At 35.4% G+C, this 18,195-nt stretch overlaps 2 protein-coding genes across 4 annotated transcripts in view; both read right to left on the bottom strand.

Moving 5' to 3' along the window:
• Window positions 1-18,195, bottom strand: part of PYGO1 (pygopus family PHD finger 1) — a 192,916-nt gene that overhangs the window by 151,861 nt on the left and 22,860 nt on the right. The window lies entirely within an intron of this gene.
• NEDD4 (NEDD4 E3 ubiquitin protein ligase) overlaps window positions 1-18,195 on the bottom strand; it is a 63,559-nt gene that overhangs the window by 22,526 nt on the left and 22,838 nt on the right. For all 3 annotated transcript variants that reach the window (XM_049812799.1, XM_049812800.1, XM_049812801.1), the window contains 2 exons: window positions 4,203-4,253; window positions 1,325-1,386 (listed from right to left, as the gene is read on the bottom strand). In XM_049812799.1, coding sequence (XP_049668756.1) covers window positions 1,325-1,386; window positions 4,203-4,253 — 113 coding nt within the window. The remainder of the gene's footprint in view (window positions 1-1,324; window positions 1,387-4,202; window positions 4,254-18,195) is intronic.

Here is an 18,195-nt window from a genome sequence, read left to right as displayed (position 1 = left end):
ACATCACTAAAGTCTAATGCTTTGCCTTTTTTTTTTCATGCAGAAAAAATTATTTAGATTTTCTGATATCCAGAAAAACATTTCATGTTGGATTATAAATATGTTCATTCAGATCACATTTTGGTTTCAGAAAAGCCCACATCCCTTTGAAAGAGGAGGTAACCTACTATCTTACTTTACAATAAAATAGTTAAAGTAATTCATTTCAGATTATTAACATGTTAATAATTCTTACTCAGCTTGAGGTATTGGGAAGGTAGTAATCTTATTATTAATATTTCTGTCTAAGTAAATGCAAATATGAGCAAAATTGGAGAACATGCATAAACAATACTAAAGCATCTAAAAGTTACAAGATTTCAAGGCAGAAAAGTGCCTGAAACTGTGACAGTATCTCTTACTACAAAGTATTGCCAAATTCATGTGGTAGCCACTACAAGAAGAGGTCAGATTAACAAGCAACAATTTAAGTTAACTTATGTAGAGACAATAAATATTAATCTTCATTCATTTATAGGATAGGAAATGTTACATTCAGAAAAACAGGAGATCAAAATGAAACTTGACAGTCACTAACCCTGTTAAAAACCATTGATCTCCTAAAAATCAATAAATGTAAAATACTTCAAAAATACTTCTGCTACCGACATGGCTAAGAAAGATCTACAAATCCACATTTTTTGATGTTATTTCTAAACTGGAAGCTATTATCTGAAAAACATTGACATGCATTTTATGTATTTTATTTCTAATAAAAGTTGCTAAAACCTGCTCAGATTTAGGTTAAGAATCTACATTTTAAAAACAGTCATGAAATGCATGACACTAATGTCAGTGTCAAAGTGTTACCTATCATTTAAAAACTCCTTTGTTCTTTGTTGTTTTTTTTTTAACACAGGCCTTCCTAAAAGTTAAGCAGCTTTTCAGTTTAAGTTTTGTTATGTTTGTAATCAAGGTCACATGAAACTGCTTACTTGAAACAGTAAAGCAAGAAACAATTTCAACTTGAAAAGGGATAAATGAGTTATGGCATAACATTGGTCACTGATTTCACTGTTCAGCAAAACAGTAAATTGTTCAGATGAAGTTACAATGTGAATTATATCATGGCCTAAAGAAAAATGGTTTATTCTTACCAAACAATCTGTAAGTTTCTAAACAAATGCTGACTTTTTAGTAGAACTACAAATACCTTACTCCATTGATGCTCAAATTTCTTTGATGAAAACATAAAAATTTAGACAATATTTAGATATGTACAAGTAAGTACATAACAGTGTTGTTTAGATATGAAAGTTAGAATTTTTATGTGGCATTTACTAACCTTCTTGGATGAAGAACAAAATCCTTGAAGGTATATGGTCTCTCCATACTTGGATTTTCTGTCTGGAATAAGACAAGTTTTTTCAAGAAAAAAAACTGTATCAAACACTTGAAGCTAAACAAAATTATCAGAAATTTACAATGAGTTTCTTTAAAGGCCACATAACATTTTAGAATTTAAATTATAGGTTTAGGTACAATTAATAGCAAAACCAGATTTAATCTTACCAGTAAGACTAATTCCCCAGTTCAAGGAAAAAAACCAACCTTTCAGTGTATACCTATATTACAGTTTCTAAAGCACAGACAAAAACCTGTTTAGCCTGAAATCAAGAAACAGATTCTCACTTTTCACATTTAAAAGATCTACCATACCTCTGGGGTTTTTTTCCTCAGTATTTTTCAACTATTTTTTACACAGAACATACATAAAAAGCCGTTTCTAGCTTTAGGACTTGGGAGATAAGAAAAATTATCACAGAAGAATCCATTCTGAGAACACCTCTGTTCTGACTCACGAAAGTGAAGTTGCTCAACAGAAATAAGCACAGACATAAAGAGACATAATTTTATAAATATACCTCCCAGGTACAGGTAAAGAAATATTTATGAGGGATCATTAAAGAAAACAAAGATATTTCTTTTTCTGGTTAACATAAATATTTATAATCCATCTGAAGTTCTGCAATTCTTAAAAAATTTGATTTTGACAATACCGTATGTTTAGAAACATTTGTAAATCTCTAAGTCTTCCCCACCCCCTTTTTCAGCTGTTTGCAAATTCTGTGGAGTAACTCAAGGCTGTCGTTAATTAATGCATTTTAACTCTTTCAATAAGTACTGTATAATATGAGAAAAAACTTGCAATTGCTATATTTGTAGGCCTTTTAATTAAGAACAATGGTACATGATGCAATCCTCAAAGACTGAACTAGTTCCATAATAGTATTTTGAAAAATATCTAATATATGTCAATGTTTGATTGGAAAGAAACAAAAATCCAGGATCTAAAGGTTAGACATTATTAAGTTAGAGAATTTAGAATTTTATTTGCAACTGTTGAACTTTGTTATGAGAAAGTCCTAAGATTCAGCTGACTAAATTTTACTGAATGTGGTAACTATTACACTGAATCTCAGAAAGAAAAATGCTCTCTTGTATTTCAGACATTTCAGTGTAAGCTCTTATTACAATTTAGAAATACTACATTCAAGTTGAAGTGTTCCACCTTCACTGAATTAAAATGCAGATCTTCAATCCCATAACGATATATGTATTACACTGGTGTTATCTGCAAGACCAGGTTCTATACTTATAAAATTAATTGTCTTGCAACTAAGGTAAATGCTTCTTTGAAATTAAAACGGAATTAAGCTTGGCTTTTGGTTTTGTGGGGTTTGGGGGTTTCCCCCCCTCACCCTCCAGCATTACATTACTTCTACCAACACACACGCTAAGACACTGTGGAAATAAATCACAGGGGAGAGAAGAAGAAAAAAATTATCTTCTTAATCTAAGTTTTATAATTATTTTTCTGACTTTTCATAAACAACAGTTACCTTAGATTCAATGCTAGATTACACTTGGATTAATACATTTTGGTTTTGGAAAGAGCAAAATCATATCTGCCAACTATCTTACTAACTTACTTGCCCACTATCTTTACTAATTTACCTTGCAGATGATTTGCCCTTTTTACATGTCCCTGATTACCAGCTCTTTTTAGTTATGAACAGCCTGCATTTGCATAGTATCAAGCAAAACTAAAATTGCATGTAATAAAGGATTTATAAACTGATTTTATTTATCCAAGATATATTTACTTAAGTAAATAAAAGACTTTCAAAAAATCCACCTATATTTGGGCCAATAAATTACAATGGATTTAGATGGCAAGACCAAGTCATTAAGAACAAGGAAACAGGAAGACGGAAACAACGAGGAGACAGGGAAAAGTCGACGTTTGAGGAAGGTAAGAAAATAGCCATGGAAATACTCAAGTGAGGCTCTATAAATTAGTTCATGAAAAAGAAAGAGAGAAAGGAAATGCACCAACATCTCCTAAAAGACTCCAGATATTGCTGTCCAGCTTATTAGTGGGAAGTGAGAACACAGACAGTCTTCTCCAGAGGGACACTACAGCTAGTCTTTCCCAGCCACCTAACTGAGGGAGAGGAGTTAATGTGATCTCCCATCCCAGTTACAGTGGGAAACAGGACATATCTGTAACTACTCCCGACCCAGTTCTTACTGGAATGAAAGAACAACTGCTCTTGGAAAGGTTTTGCCGCAGTTGTTATCCTGTCTTTGCTGATAAATCTGTTAGTAATTGCTAATATTTTGAGACCTCAGAAGAAATTGAAAAGGCTTACTTATTTCAATGTTCTTGGTGATATTTCTTTAAAACTAACAATGTGCTTTGCAAAAGGAATACAGAAACAAACAAACAAAAAATAATGTACACAGCAACACTAGCTCTATTTCCCACTTACCCTCTTCTGTATCTGTTTATGGGAATAAGGAATATTAAAAGTAAATTTGTAGAGTTTAAAGAAAATATTTTAAGAAATATGGCAATAATTACAATCTCTTCTTGTCTTTAAGACTGTTTCAAACCTTGCATTTTTATTCTTGAAAAAGCTAAAAGTACTCCTAACTCTCGTAGCAGCAGAAACCAATATGTAAACACCAGGTAACCTACATCTTTTGATAAAGATCAAATCCACAAAAGAAAACCAAACAAAAACCCCACAGAGCAGGAGAATTTAATCACCTATATTATCAGTACAGTTATCTTCCTTAGATGACTAATACAGTTGCATACAGAATCATTTTTCCCTTTCGCAGTCTTAAAACAAAAACAAACAAAAAATACAAACCGGTAACTGATAAAGAGGAATATCCACTTGCCCAAGAAAATCATCTCGAGTCTACAGAAAATAAAAACAAACAAAAAACACAGAAAGTTTAAAGTTGCAAAGTGTTTAAAAAAACATTGTTCCAAACCCTGATAGCATAGTAATGCTTTCTAAGAATTTGAAGACACTCTTAAATTATAGACAACAAAACTTGTTCTGTACAGAAAGAGTTCTGATTGACCCAACACTCAGAGCCTTGGACAGTTCTGCCTTCCTCAAAATAAATGAGGTATGAGGGAGCTGGGGGTGGTGATTTAGATTGTTTTTTAAATCATATAGACTAATGGTAATACAACCAGGAGAGAGTTGTTCAGCATCAGGACTAAGATGGTCAGCATCTCCAGTAGAAACATCGTCCTAAAGGGCAAAGAGTAAAGGCATTCTTTCCCCTTAGCTGTTTCAGTAAAATAATTGTCTTGGTATATGGTTAGACAACTAAACATTTATCACAGATTAACACAGAACTAAAGACTTTCCTCCTAGGAATGCCTGACAATTTCTAAAAGCCTAGGCAGCTGTTTAAAACAGACATACATACGAACTTTTTTTTCTTTTCAAAATAATACAGCTACTGTCAAAAATAAGACAAAATAAGTAAAAATAAGTTTCATCTGTGATAAGTGCTTTGGAAGTTCCAGTGATTCCAGCATTCCCAAGTCTGGCAGCAGGAGCTTCAAGTTTGGCATTTCCCCTACCCTCTGCCCAACATTCCTGTTGACACCTGAAAATGTGCTAAAATTTGTTGTATCTATGAAAAAATACCATTTGCCTACGCACATTGGGGAGTTTAGATTTAACAACTAAAATCTGAAGATTCTGCCCTGACTTGGATGGACTGTCTGACTACGACTAGCCTATGAATGCCAGAACTCTGCAGCCCGATTCCCTCCAGCCTACACTGTAGTACCAGGGTAGGGACTGACAATACAGGGCATCATTGTACAGTTTACTTTTGATCACTGATTTTTGCCTGCCAAAGAAATTAAGATTTTAGTAATTTAGATAATTTCAGTATTTGCCAATAATCACTGCCAACAGTCAATGTACTTAACTTGACTTCTTACTAGATTACTGGAGCATAGGCGGAGTTGTTTCAAGTTCATTTGTGATTTTAAAGCCTTCGCGAACCTCCACAAAAGCAAGAAAATTTATTATATGGGTCATTTAACATGAAGACATATCACTGCCTGTGTGCTAAAATCAAGAGGGCATGAATATTTTAAAAGGTGTTTATAAACTGATAGCATTTTTCAAAAAACTACACTATAACAAGGCTACGCTTTTTCACAGAGACAGAGTAAGGAACTGTGAAAGTCTTCAACAGTGTAGCCTGTGCAGCCTCTGGATTTCTAGTCTTCCTGATTTTTCCAGCTAACAAAAGATTTGATGCCTATTCTTTCCTAAATCTGTTGGTGTACCACAAGCTTTTATTCAAGCTCATCACCCAAGGATTTTGATGGCCTTCTTCCATAAAACCTTCCACTATGAGGCTCTGCATCTCACCGACATCTATTCCCTTCACCTCTGGGCAAAGCTGTGTGTTTCACTTTTCTTCTAGCAGTCCAGTTCTACTCATTTTTTTGTCCCATTGATGGCATTCTCCACTCAAACAGCTCTGACATTAAAGGCCATAGGTATTTCTTGAAGCAGTTCCTTCTCCCTTAATAATTCTGGTATTCTTTTTCTTTAGCTCTGTTGTCCTAAGTTTGTCCATTTAATTTTTAAATAATACATGTATATGGAGAACCAGTGCTACACATTTGTATAAGCTCTAATTTTTACACCTCCAAAAAGCACAAGTAGACTGCAGAGCTTGTCATAGATGATAACATGCTAGAAACCTAGAGATGCGTAACTCTAATTTGTAGTGTGTACGTCTTATATTCAGATTTTAAGGGGGGACGACGACGACTGGGGATGGAAATAAAAAAAAACCTACCCACTCTTTTAGTTCACAAACTCATTTGAGATAGAAAGCCTCAACAGGTTTTCAAACCTGGAGAGTCTGAAGCTTCCCTGAACTACTGAAGGAAAACTTTCTGTACTATTATAGACCACAAGCTTCTGGAAAAATATAGTTATCATTTTTGCCTATAAGGTTCTTTTTAAAATGGCACGGCACATACCTTAGACATGTTAAAAGGCTTAGGATTTGTAAAGTTCTTGGCAATCCTCAAGTGGAACATGCCTTTCAAATAAATTACTGGAATGTGGGACAAAAGTCTGTTGTATTTTAGAAAACCTCAGAACACTGTGTTTGTTACCAGCATTATTTTAGTACAGTCTCCTGTTATTCACTTTATTATTCTGCTGTCTCTCCTGCTATTTTTAGCACAGCTAGCCTCAATAACCAACCTTTAACATTACTTTCTCCTCCAGCCAGAGAGTAAAATCCTCCAGTGGAGATTTTTTGTTGACCTCCAAACAACTAATACATAGATCAGATAGCAGGAATGCTCTTTAGCAATGTGCCTCACTATGACAAGCTGACTAACTGCCTTCAACGAAGTGCCAAAGAAGCTTTGAAACAGACATCAAACACATTAACAATTAAATGCCAATGGAGTTGAAACTGTTTGGATCTCTGTTTCATGAGAGCAGACATCCCAGTTTTTTCCAAGACAGACAAGTGGGTCAGTTGTTCTTCTCAACTTCTAATTTCTTAACAGCCAGAGAACTCAAACTTTCTGCTTGCCAAACCAGAAGTGCATAAACCTCAATTAATGCTATAATACACTAACAAAGAGGCCTTTTATTTTACTGATTCATTGGTTTAGTCTATAGAAAGTTATTAAAAACATGTGAGGACAGACAGCTGCTGTATACAATACATTTAAAGAACTCTAGTGAAATGCCAAAGTGAGTGCTCAAAGAGAAAAAGCACCGAAAGAAAGTAAACCAGTCCAAAACTCATTTGCATCTATTTTATGAATACTTACTTAATAAGCCTTAACAGTTAAGATTTGAGATTTTTTTTTTCTGCAATTTCCATCAGAAACTGGATAGAAGGAGATTTTAAACAGACATGCTTATCTGAGTCACACACTTAAAAGCAGTACTGAGAACATTACCCATAATTTACCACGTTTGAAGACAGTTAACTGAATTTAATGCCTTTCTTAATTGCTTTCTTAATTCACAGTGCCTTTTGAAACAGCTCTTGTAGAAGACTGGGGTGTTGAAATAACAGGTCTTTACTCTACCAACTTCTGTGACTAATTTTTCTTGGTGTTAGTGCATGAATTAGAACTTAAGTATATTCCCAGTCTTTTTCTAACTAAACAGACAGCTAGTTGTGCATAAGTTGGTCTTCACACAGAAATCTACAACTGTATGGCAAAATGAGAAAGCATACAGCTTCTACTGGAAGGCATATAAAGTATCAATTGAAACTGAAAAAACAAACAGTGATCCTGACTATCGCTGCTTAAGAAAACAAGAGCTCAATAGATCCCTTATAAAACCAACATTCTTCTTGCTTAAACATCAACATTAGTTACAAGCTTGATGAGAATGAAAAAAAAAAACCCCAACTCTCCTGAGCTACACTAGCAACTAAGTATTTTTTTTTCATGCTGCGCTGAGCATATTATCTGGTTCTCTAGAACTCTGAATCGAGAGAAGTGAGCTTTTTTTCTTCCACAAAATACTGCCAGCATATGCTATTCATGACACAAAAATAACAGTTTAAAAAAAAAATCAATTATGTTAAGATCTTACCAAATGCATAGATTCTAAAAGTAATGTTTTCTCTATCTTGCAAAGCAATAAATACTTTGTTGCATGTATTTTTAAGGGGTAGAGGTAGATGGTGAGAAGATATTTTTTTGATGACAGGTAGGCATTTCTTTTTAGTTGGCATTTATGATCAACTACCTATGATACTGATATATAAGAACCTACCAGCATTTTCAAAATAGAGAAGATACATACTGTTAGATCAATGGTTATTATGCAACATATGTTTCTGCAGGACCTTCAGCCCTGCTGGCTGCTTCAACAGCAAATGTCAGCATAACATGCCTCAGCAGTTTTACCATCTGTTTAACAGACAGCATTTAAAAATGACACTGAAGTTATTTTCACTAATTCTCCCTCGCTTCCGAAGAACTGCTTCTCTAAAAAGACCAGAGCAAAAGTGTCATCAGCTTCTCCATTTACAGCTTACACTTTTTATATAGAACCAGAATCTTATAGATAGCTTCCTTAGAAGTTCATAGTCTACAGTAATTTTATAACAACATTCATATATTACTCACCTCAGTGTTTGCTAGTTTGAGAACTTGTGCTTAGAAGTTAATTAACAAAGCAATATAAGATAGCTTTTTTTATTTTGCATACAAAAACTCATTTTCACATAGGTCACAAGAAGACAAGAAGTCATCTAATATAATGAAAGCATACTTAAGCACAACATAAACAGAGAACAAGTCAAAATTTAGTAACTCGCATATTTTATTCATCAGGAATTTGACTTCCTTTTGTTTTATGGACGGATGTGCCAAATAAGCTACCATATAAAAAGCAGAAATATTACATTATATGAAAAGTCAAGAGTCAATCCAGATTTGGCCTCCTGTGTTAAACCAGCCAACACTCAAAAAACCAAAAAAAATTCAGAGAAGAGTACCAAATTTAATTAGGTACTATTTTGACAATCCATTCCTTACATAAAGTCAGTTAACTTCTCAGTAGTATAAAAACATAAAACTTTTGCATCTATTTGTGGAAGCTTTTGTGACAAATCTTAAAACTTCAAATAAATTTTGAAAAAAAAAACCCCCTTGTAGTAACAATTCCAGGTGCACTTTTGCCTTCACCTATTAACACTACAAAGCTTAAAACACTCAAAAAAATGTAAAACCCTATCAAACGTTAAATTGCACATGTAATTTGGCCCCTGAAATGAGCAACAGACAAACCAGATATGACAGATGTTAACCACACTGCCTAATCAATACGCTCAGCCAAAGGACTGAAAACACAGTCAACAACTTATTATTCAGAGCAAAAGGGAACAAAAAAACCGGAAGGAAACGGAAGGAAACGGAAGGAAACGGAAGGAAACGGAAGGAAACGGAAGGAAACGGAAGGAAACAAACAATTTGCCTCCAAAAGGAAGACAGAGAATTGGAGCATCTCTGCATCATGGTCTTCCTCCTGGGAAGTTCATTAGGTCCAGTATAGTGCCACACAGATGCACAAAATAAGGTTGACCCTGGAAGCTGCTTTTTCCATCCCTAAATATAATCTTGAATAGTTGGCCCAGGCTGAACAAGTAACTGACCCCTTCTAAGAAATTTCTGTGAATGTGGACCGACAGCAAGGCTGGATGCAGGCTGAATGGCCTCAGCCTACTGCAAAGTTAGTCCAGCAATTTTCAAAAGCATTCTTAAGTCTACTGTTCTCAGCTACTGTTGATGCAAATTCAACATCAACACTAACTCAGGAATTCCCCGTGCCTTTGCACCAGCGCACAGCTAGCCACTGCCAGCCACACTGCAGTTTTCCATGCTCTTCTGCACACCGCATTAGTCCTCAGCCACTGCTGATCTGAACAGGAGCTCCAAACCCTACCTATTGACCTCTCCCAGCTCCAAGCCTAAGCCTACTGCTGCCAGTCCTAAATGTAAACAGATGACCTGGCTACAGTAGAACTTACTGGTTTGTCTTACCTGTGCTATGCTCAGTTTTGAAGTCCTATCTGTCCAAAACCAGTCTGCATGAACTGACCTTGGATGCCTCAACCTCTGACACAAGGCAACTACAACACAAATAACCCCCTCACAATTACAACAAAAGCGGTATTACAATTTATTTCAGATAAGCTCAGCAACACTTCTTACTAGAGTTATACTACACTCCCCACATTAGACATCGATTTTATTGGCCTATAATTTGCCAGATGTTAACCACTTTGGATTTATTCTTTATAGGCTAAATATTTGTCCCAAATCGAACTTACTAGTAACAATGATTACTGCAACAACTGGCTAAGGTAGAAACTCTTAATAAACTGTGGAAACCTTTTTCTTTGAGAAGCCCTTGCGCTTTCACGTTACTGAACAAGACCTTCTCCCTCACACCAGGAAAATCACAGATTGCCAGAAAAATCACCTAGGTCTAAAAGAATCCAGCTGTACGTTTCTTCCCGCATTCCTCTTACTGAGTAGCTGGAGCATCTCATTTGCATTTTAATATGCCCTACCTTCAATGACTCCAATTCAAATTTGTATGTAATTTCAACCAGGAACTTGCTGCTGATGTCCTTCTTAAATTCTGTTTGCTTACGTTACAGTTGATACAGCTGAAAGTGGCCCAAGGTCCCAAATAATAATTGCATCTATCTGTAGACTTTTCAGTTTACTGTGAACTGCCATGATGGAAAATAGTGTGATGTACTCTCTTGAAACAGAGATGATTATAGATCCATAAACTAACACTGAAATGAGCTACAAACATTTTGCTGGTTGCATTCCCAAATCGGCATGTTCTGTTTGTCACAGGGAGTGAGGAAGAAAGTTCACTTGAAACAGAGACACTTAACAGAAATGCAGGGCAGTCCCTTTCAGAAAAGGGTGAAAGTCAGTCGTAAGCAAATGACTCATCTGAAAAGGCCAATCAGTTTTCTTGTTTGCTCAGTCTGTGAAATTCATCCACTTCTGGAAGATGAGAAAACACATGTTGGAACACAGAAGAACACTCTCGGCCCAGGGTGAGGGGAGAACTTGAAAGAGCATTTCTACCATTTGATCTTAGGTGGCTGCAAGGGCTGAGCAGGCACCAAAGAGCCTAGTAGTCAGATCAACACTCTGTGTAGCCTTGCATCCTTTCCCTAGTAATGGCCAAGAGCAGATGCTTAAGGAAATAATAAAAGCAGCAGTTAAGAATAGTACTTCCTCTAGTATATCCCCCAGTTTCCAATGAATAAATTATCATGGACTTTTTGATCCTGACATAAAAATACCTATTGAGAATGTAATACCCTTTGATGGATCTTTCTTCAACTTATCTAACCTCTTCTTAAAATCCATTTCTACTTTTGGTATGCACAACATCTTGCAACACTGAGCACAGCAACACACAAGAGAACGTATTTGTTTTATAAGAGTGCATTCTCTGTTTAAATTCACCTCCCCTGAACTATAGTTTTATAAAACTCCCTTTATATGACTTTTTTTTTTTTTTTTCCCCCAAAGCTGGAAAGCCCTTGGTCTACTTAGTGTCTCCGCACATAAAACTTAGCCCAATCTTGTGACCCTTCTTGGTATTTTTCTAGTTCTGTTATACATGCTTCCTGAAAAAGGATGACCAGAAATATGCATGCATGCCATGCACACATGTGGATTTGTACAACTCCATAATGGTGTTTTATAATTTTGTTAGTTTATTCCTTTCCTAATAAATCTTAACCTTCTATTTGCCCTTCAACTGTCAACAAGATTTGACCTGACATTTCAATGAATCACTCACCATGACATAAACTATTTCCTGACCTGTATGGGAGACCATTACCACACATGCATCATTAGCTGTTTTTCCTCTGTGTGCAGCACTTGGCATTTATCAACACTGATTTTCAAACTGTCCATTCTACTGTCTAGCCACTCACTACCATGAGATTTTCTGCAACTTCAGAGGTGACAATTTAATTCTTATTTTTGTTTCTTATCTTTTAATTACTTGCCATCAATGACAAAGCTTTTTTCTGCACTTATGTCTTGAGAGTATTTTTCAGGCTTTCTGCTACGGGTTCTTGTCAAATATTTTGAAAAGCTCAGTGTCCTGCCTTAACCAGCTCACCATCTTCAAATGTCATTGCTTAGTTTGATTTGTAAGACAAAACTTCCTTTTATGAAAGCAGTGCTCAGTCTCCCTCTGTGTAAACACAGAACATATCATATGTCTACTAATTCTTTTCCATGTACTCTTTCTTCCAGACCTGCCTGTTGCAGTAGCCTTTAGCTCCCCTTTTGGTCATTTTAAAATATCAGCATACTACTTACTATCTTCCTTCAGCAAGGGAATCTAATAGATTAAAAGATTATTTATTATAGTTAGTATTTCAACAATTTTATAGCTGAGCTTCTTGACCATTCTTGGGAAAATACCTGCAGGTACTATTAGTTTTGTTCAGGGTTTCTGCCTTATGCTATAATGCTTATGAAGACTACGATTTTTACATCACCATAATGTTTTCCAAGAAATGTTTTTGTTTAACCCAAAGTGTTGATCTAATTTCTCACACAAAGCAAAAAGTATGTACCATTCAAAAAAAAAAGTTTATAGCAATGATCATGGTCTTGTATCTGAAAGCCTGCAAGTTATTTGGCTAGTTAGGTGTAAAGGGAAGAATGTCTATCTTGCCTTGGGAACAAGTTTTACTTCAACACATTCTTAAATGTATACTAAGCCTTAAGAGCCAGAAGCGCTTATAGCTTGCAGCTATATTAAAGAAGCCATACCATCAACGCTTCCCACTCTCTCATGGTAGATTAGAAGAGCATTGATCAACCTGAAAGCTGGATAATTAAATATTTATATAAGTTGTTTCAAGACCTCTGCTCTGCATGGTTTTGCAGTTTTAGCTTTCCCTTTTGTTGGCATGAGAAACCAACCCAAATGCAGTTCAGCTGCAGACTATAAACAGAATGAGGTTAATCAATTTCTGCAGAGCAAACACAAACAAAACTCCTCCTTAACATGTACATGTAGTGTTTGCTGGTGACTACAAAGAGCTAGAGCTTTGATATATAGGGTTATTCAAGTATTCTGCTACAGCCCAGACACTGTTCTTTATAGCACAATCATATTCTGAAAGTTACATATGGGTCACTGTTGCCAAATACAACTTGCCAAAACTGACAGAGAAAAATTTTAGGGATGGAGCTGATACCAAATAATATTAATTGATTGCTTCCTTTGCTAATGCTTCCACAGAGCAACCATTCACAGCTAGTCTTGCCTGTAAGGTTTATCACATCCTTTGTCCGTAATCTTTTTTTCCCCCTGAAGAAGACTGCTAATCAAAAGCTAAAAACATGAAGAAAGGTAGAGAAGCAGCTGTAAGAAAATGTTGCATTTAAGCAAGATGGAAACCAGAAAAAAAATCAGTACAAATTATCAAAATACTACAGATCATTGTTATATAAAGGATAAAAGCAGGAGATCCCCTACAACTAATTATAAATTAGTTAATAATTATTGTGATTAACAGACAGTTTCCACCGTCTTCCCTTTAATGCTTTGATGTATACTTCAACTTCTAAAATTTGTCTGAGACAAAACATAATACTATTTACGTGATTTAAGTCTAACATAGTTAGACATGATTCCTCAGAAACACACCACCTTCCTTTCAACCCCAGTTTTCCTTGATTGAGCTGATATACCACGACACAGCAATGTGCCATAGACAGTCTTGTAACATAATCCTTAAAGATATGCAATACTGAACAACACAAAAATTATTAGGTGATGAGATTATTGTAACACAGTAGCATAAAGAGATGTCAATTTGTGCTTTGCCTTGTATTGCCTCTATAATCTTTTGCTTCACTTGCCCCTTTTTCACCTCACTTCCTTGCACAGATTTGGGACACTGATACCTGTGCAACACCTTTTCTCAATATGCAAAGATGGAGATGGCTGGAGATAAGCCACAGTTGTCTTCCCCTTCTCTTGGCACTTCTCCCTGGTTGGACCATGATCTTCTGTGAAGGAGTTTTGCTAAGACAGAAGCTCTACTTAAAGAGGGTGCAAGACAGAAGACAACCTCGGACTATTCAGTGCTAACTTGTGGTGCAGCATTTATCAAGGGAATCAAGATCTTCCAGGCACAGGTTCTGGTCTCCTCAGCATGTTCAGATCAGCTGGAAAATAAGTTTGTGAAGAGAGACATCCTCACATACAGCCCCCTCAAATTACTGTTTGCCCAGAATTTAAATTTAGTTCTGAAAGATTCAAATATCATCTCCTTTTACAAATACAAAAGGCAGAGTTCCAGAACCTGGTGAAAAAAGCTCAAGAGTTCCAACTAAAGGTTTTCTTCACACGAACCTGACAGTAGAAAAACGTTTTGATTATTTTATACCACCTCAGGTTTTTTGCTTCAAAACGCATGTTTCATTCACTAGAGACAAAACTTGTAAAACTTGTAAAATCACTTGTGAACAAACAGACAACACCACAATGATTCCCTTAATTGTATAAGAAATTATTTTCAAGGTATACAGTGCCTGAAACAGATTTGCATGTACATTTATGATATTCACATTATCTAAACAGCAGTGATACTGATGGGGAAGGAACGGATAATGCCAACAGGGATGTCAGCATAATATTATACTTGTGGAAGAGATTAACACAGCTTTTTTTTTTTAAAAAAGCTTGTTTACAGTCTGCAAGAAGTGGAACTGTATTCACTGCTTCTGCCTTCCTCTGTACCTCTTAAAGTTTACATACGTAAGATTACACGTGAACTGTTCCCTTACTCACTCCTACCCTCCCAGTTCACAGCTGTGATGTCAAAGTGCTTTAGTTGCACATTTATTTCTACCCCAAGCAAGAGATAGATGCACAGAAAACACATTAAAAACAGAAATACAAAGTCCAGTACAACCTTCAATGCTGCAACCACGGACTACCTCTTCCTCCTGCTTTGCATAAATGAAATTCCACTGTCTACTGCAGAACCTATTCAATGTTTCCAGTAAAGATCAGCAGTGGTATGTGGGTCATCATCATTTCACATTTTTCAATGTAATTAAAAATAATCTAATGCTAGTTGTCACAGAAATGGTGTTTTGATTTTGATTATTTTTTTTTTAAAGTTAGCCTTTAACAAGCTGTTGATTATAGAAAGCAGGAAATCTGATATGAGGTTGCTGAAGGCTAGTAGCTAGGCACGTAAGAAAAGAATGCATAGACCTTTCACTGCTTCAGACTCTGGAGTCTCTGACCAAAGCACTGATTTGATTTCATGACTGCTCTGTACAGATAGCTGACATTACTAAATGCTACTCCAGTATCAACTTGTTAAATTTGAACTCAGACTCAGCGTATCAATATACTAGGCCAGACTAACTGGAGTCAAGAGAAATATTTTGGGAGTTGTTTATTTTTAAATGAGTCACAATACACCATGATAATTAACTGGACTATATAATTCAGTGATTGCCCTAGAATCTATTATATTTGTCACAAAGACTGCAGTAGTAAGTACAATACTATTTATCTATTTTATTCCAGTGAATTGCTGAGCTGCAATAAAATCAACTATGGTTTTTGCTTGGTTTGGTAGGGGAAGCTTTTACATTTTTTGATAACATGTTTTATAGGCTATTCAGGAATATATAGGAATGCAGTAAAAACTGAATTTACAATAAAGACTGAAAGTGCCATTTCAGGCCTGAAAGGCTCCTGTACCTGTTGTTACAGAAAGGAATCTAAACCAGGTATACTGCTATAAAACCTTTAGTGTCCAGTGTTCTGATGTCAGAATCTTTTTAATTTGTAGTAGATATGGCACAAATGTAAATATTTGCAAATACATGAAAAGTACAAAATAACTACAACAATTTGGGATGCAGACTTTTTCTCAGTTTTTTATTTTTAAACTTGTCTCTCTCATCTTCTACTCAGAAGATGAAATCTTAAGAATTCAGGAAGCTTAAAACATGCTGCTACATTAACACAGTAAAAATGCTCAACTAGCACTGAAGCATGCTATCAAGTGCTTTAAAAAGTTAAGTCTCCTCAGATTTTATGTCAATCCACTGTAAACACCGCTCTTGAGAACTGAAACAAACTATTGTCAGTCCAGTGTCCTGTGAGGTTTTCTGGAAATGTTTGCTAACAGTCTAATCCTGAACTTGGATTCTATCTAAATTGAATATATTAAAATTTACCCAGTATTAAAGTAATAATACCCAGTATTATTATCTTACCTATCAACTGCCATTAAACACAGAGGCTAGCAGTGCAAGTTTACGAGAAATGTACTTGATGTGCATGACTCAACATGTTTTCCTTTTTACAATATACTTTTTAAAAATAACTAGATCCAGACTACTTAAAATATGTCATATTCTGTTTGTGCTTATCGTGGAATTTACCATCAACTTTAGAGTTTGATTTTGGGATGAGGAATCACCAAACAACATGCATAGTAATTACCTGTGATCCACTGTGAGTTTTATAATGAAGCTTAAACACAGATCACAGTTTTACAAGAAGGAAAGTGCATTTTTCTTCAAACTCTTTTTAACCAAAAAGCAATAAAAAACTCCAAAGAAGTCAGTAAGTATCGAATCATCAGGCACCACTCTAAGGGCAACAACAGACTGAAAATTACAGGCCAATATCTCCAAGTTAATGATATTACTAATTTAGAAAAGGACTTTCATTAACTATAGATCTTTGGCATAAAGCCTTTTGCTTAAACAAACATGTTAGTTAAATGGTAGCAGTGTCAATTCATAGAAAATGAAATCTTAAAACAATTTTGGTAAACTTTAACTGTTGCACTCTTGTCTGCACTCACAACTAAAACTAATATGTAATATTTAGATCATTCAAGTCTTCACAATGTTGTTTAAACAAGTCTTAAAAATCCACATTTCGTGTGGCTTATGCCTCACTAGCAATATAAACTGCCTTAAGAGTTAATAAGAGCAAACACACTTCTGCAGTTTAGTTGGACGTGAGTTTCATTACCAAAATATACATTTAATATAAGCCTTCTAGAACCAAGTACTATAATTTGAACAGCAATGTTGTTCACAGAGGTATTAAGTTACAGTGTACTGCTCAGGGTGAAGTAGTGGTTGGAAGAAAAAAAAAAACAAACACAGGAGAGGAAACTAAGAATTCCTGTGGTTCAGGGTGTATACAGAAACAAACGGTATTTACGGTTTCTCTGCTCAAATACTACTTATCTTTAATTCTACACACAGCAAACTGTTCTGTAAAATAAAGCCTACATGAAACAAACCTAAAAGATTCTACAGTAATCCACTCACTTTTACCCATTTTATATGCAAACAATTTTAGTAATTACTATTAATTTACTGAGAAGTTATGTACTTAAAACTACAAAACTTCATCTGAAGTTTAAATAATTCCCATGTCTAGATAACTAGACAAGAAAATCCCTTTGAGTTCATGTAAACAGGAAGTTATTGTTTATAATATATTAAATACAGGTATTCACTGTAAGACCTATTCACCTGTGCTACTGTATGTACCACATTCTAAGAAACAAATCTAAAATCCAAATGTTACAGACAATATAAAAATTAACTTCCTAATGGTGACAGTTTGACACCATTAGGAACTTCCGAAATTATTGTGTTTAAGTCTTGATTGTGAATTTTATTATTTTCCAGTTAAATTTCAGCTGTAAAATACTGTCAAATTTTTCTATAAACCAGAACACTCACCTTATGGGGCCTCCACAAAGAAGTGCTAGACATTTCCCTTTGAGAGGTTCCATATCTTTTCTTAACACCGGTTGGTTTTCCTTCATTCCCAGGTTTGAACTGTATGTGCAACTGAGACGTCCTTGCATTATGACACTTGTATTTAAGGCTGGATAAACAGCAAGAAACTTTTTGACGTGATCCTTCCAATGAAACACTTCTTTGCAAAACATGGTGGGTTTTGCTTATCTGTGCATTTGGTCTTTCTAGCTCATTTATATTAATCTGACATTCTGAATCTATTTTTGAGGGTAGACATGCAGATGTGCTACGTGTCAGCTTTAAATGAGGGTATTTTGCACTGGAGTTCAGATTTAACTCTGGACTGCAACAGCCATTAACCATTTCACTGCTCGATGCAAATGGTCTTTGAGTGAGATGAACTGAAATACATGAGAAGCCAACAGACACTTCTTCACAAGTTGCCTGCTCAGAACTATTCAAAATCAGACTTTTGTCCTGTAATGATGTGT

Source organism: Accipiter gentilis, chromosome 10 (assembly GCF_929443795.1).
Source record: "Accipiter gentilis chromosome 10, bAccGen1.1, whole genome shotgun sequence".
NCBI lineage: Eukaryota > Metazoa > Chordata > Aves > Accipitriformes > Accipitridae > Astur > Astur gentilis.
Note: the sequence above shows the minus strand (reverse complement) of the source record. Positions and strands in the feature narration are given on the sequence as shown.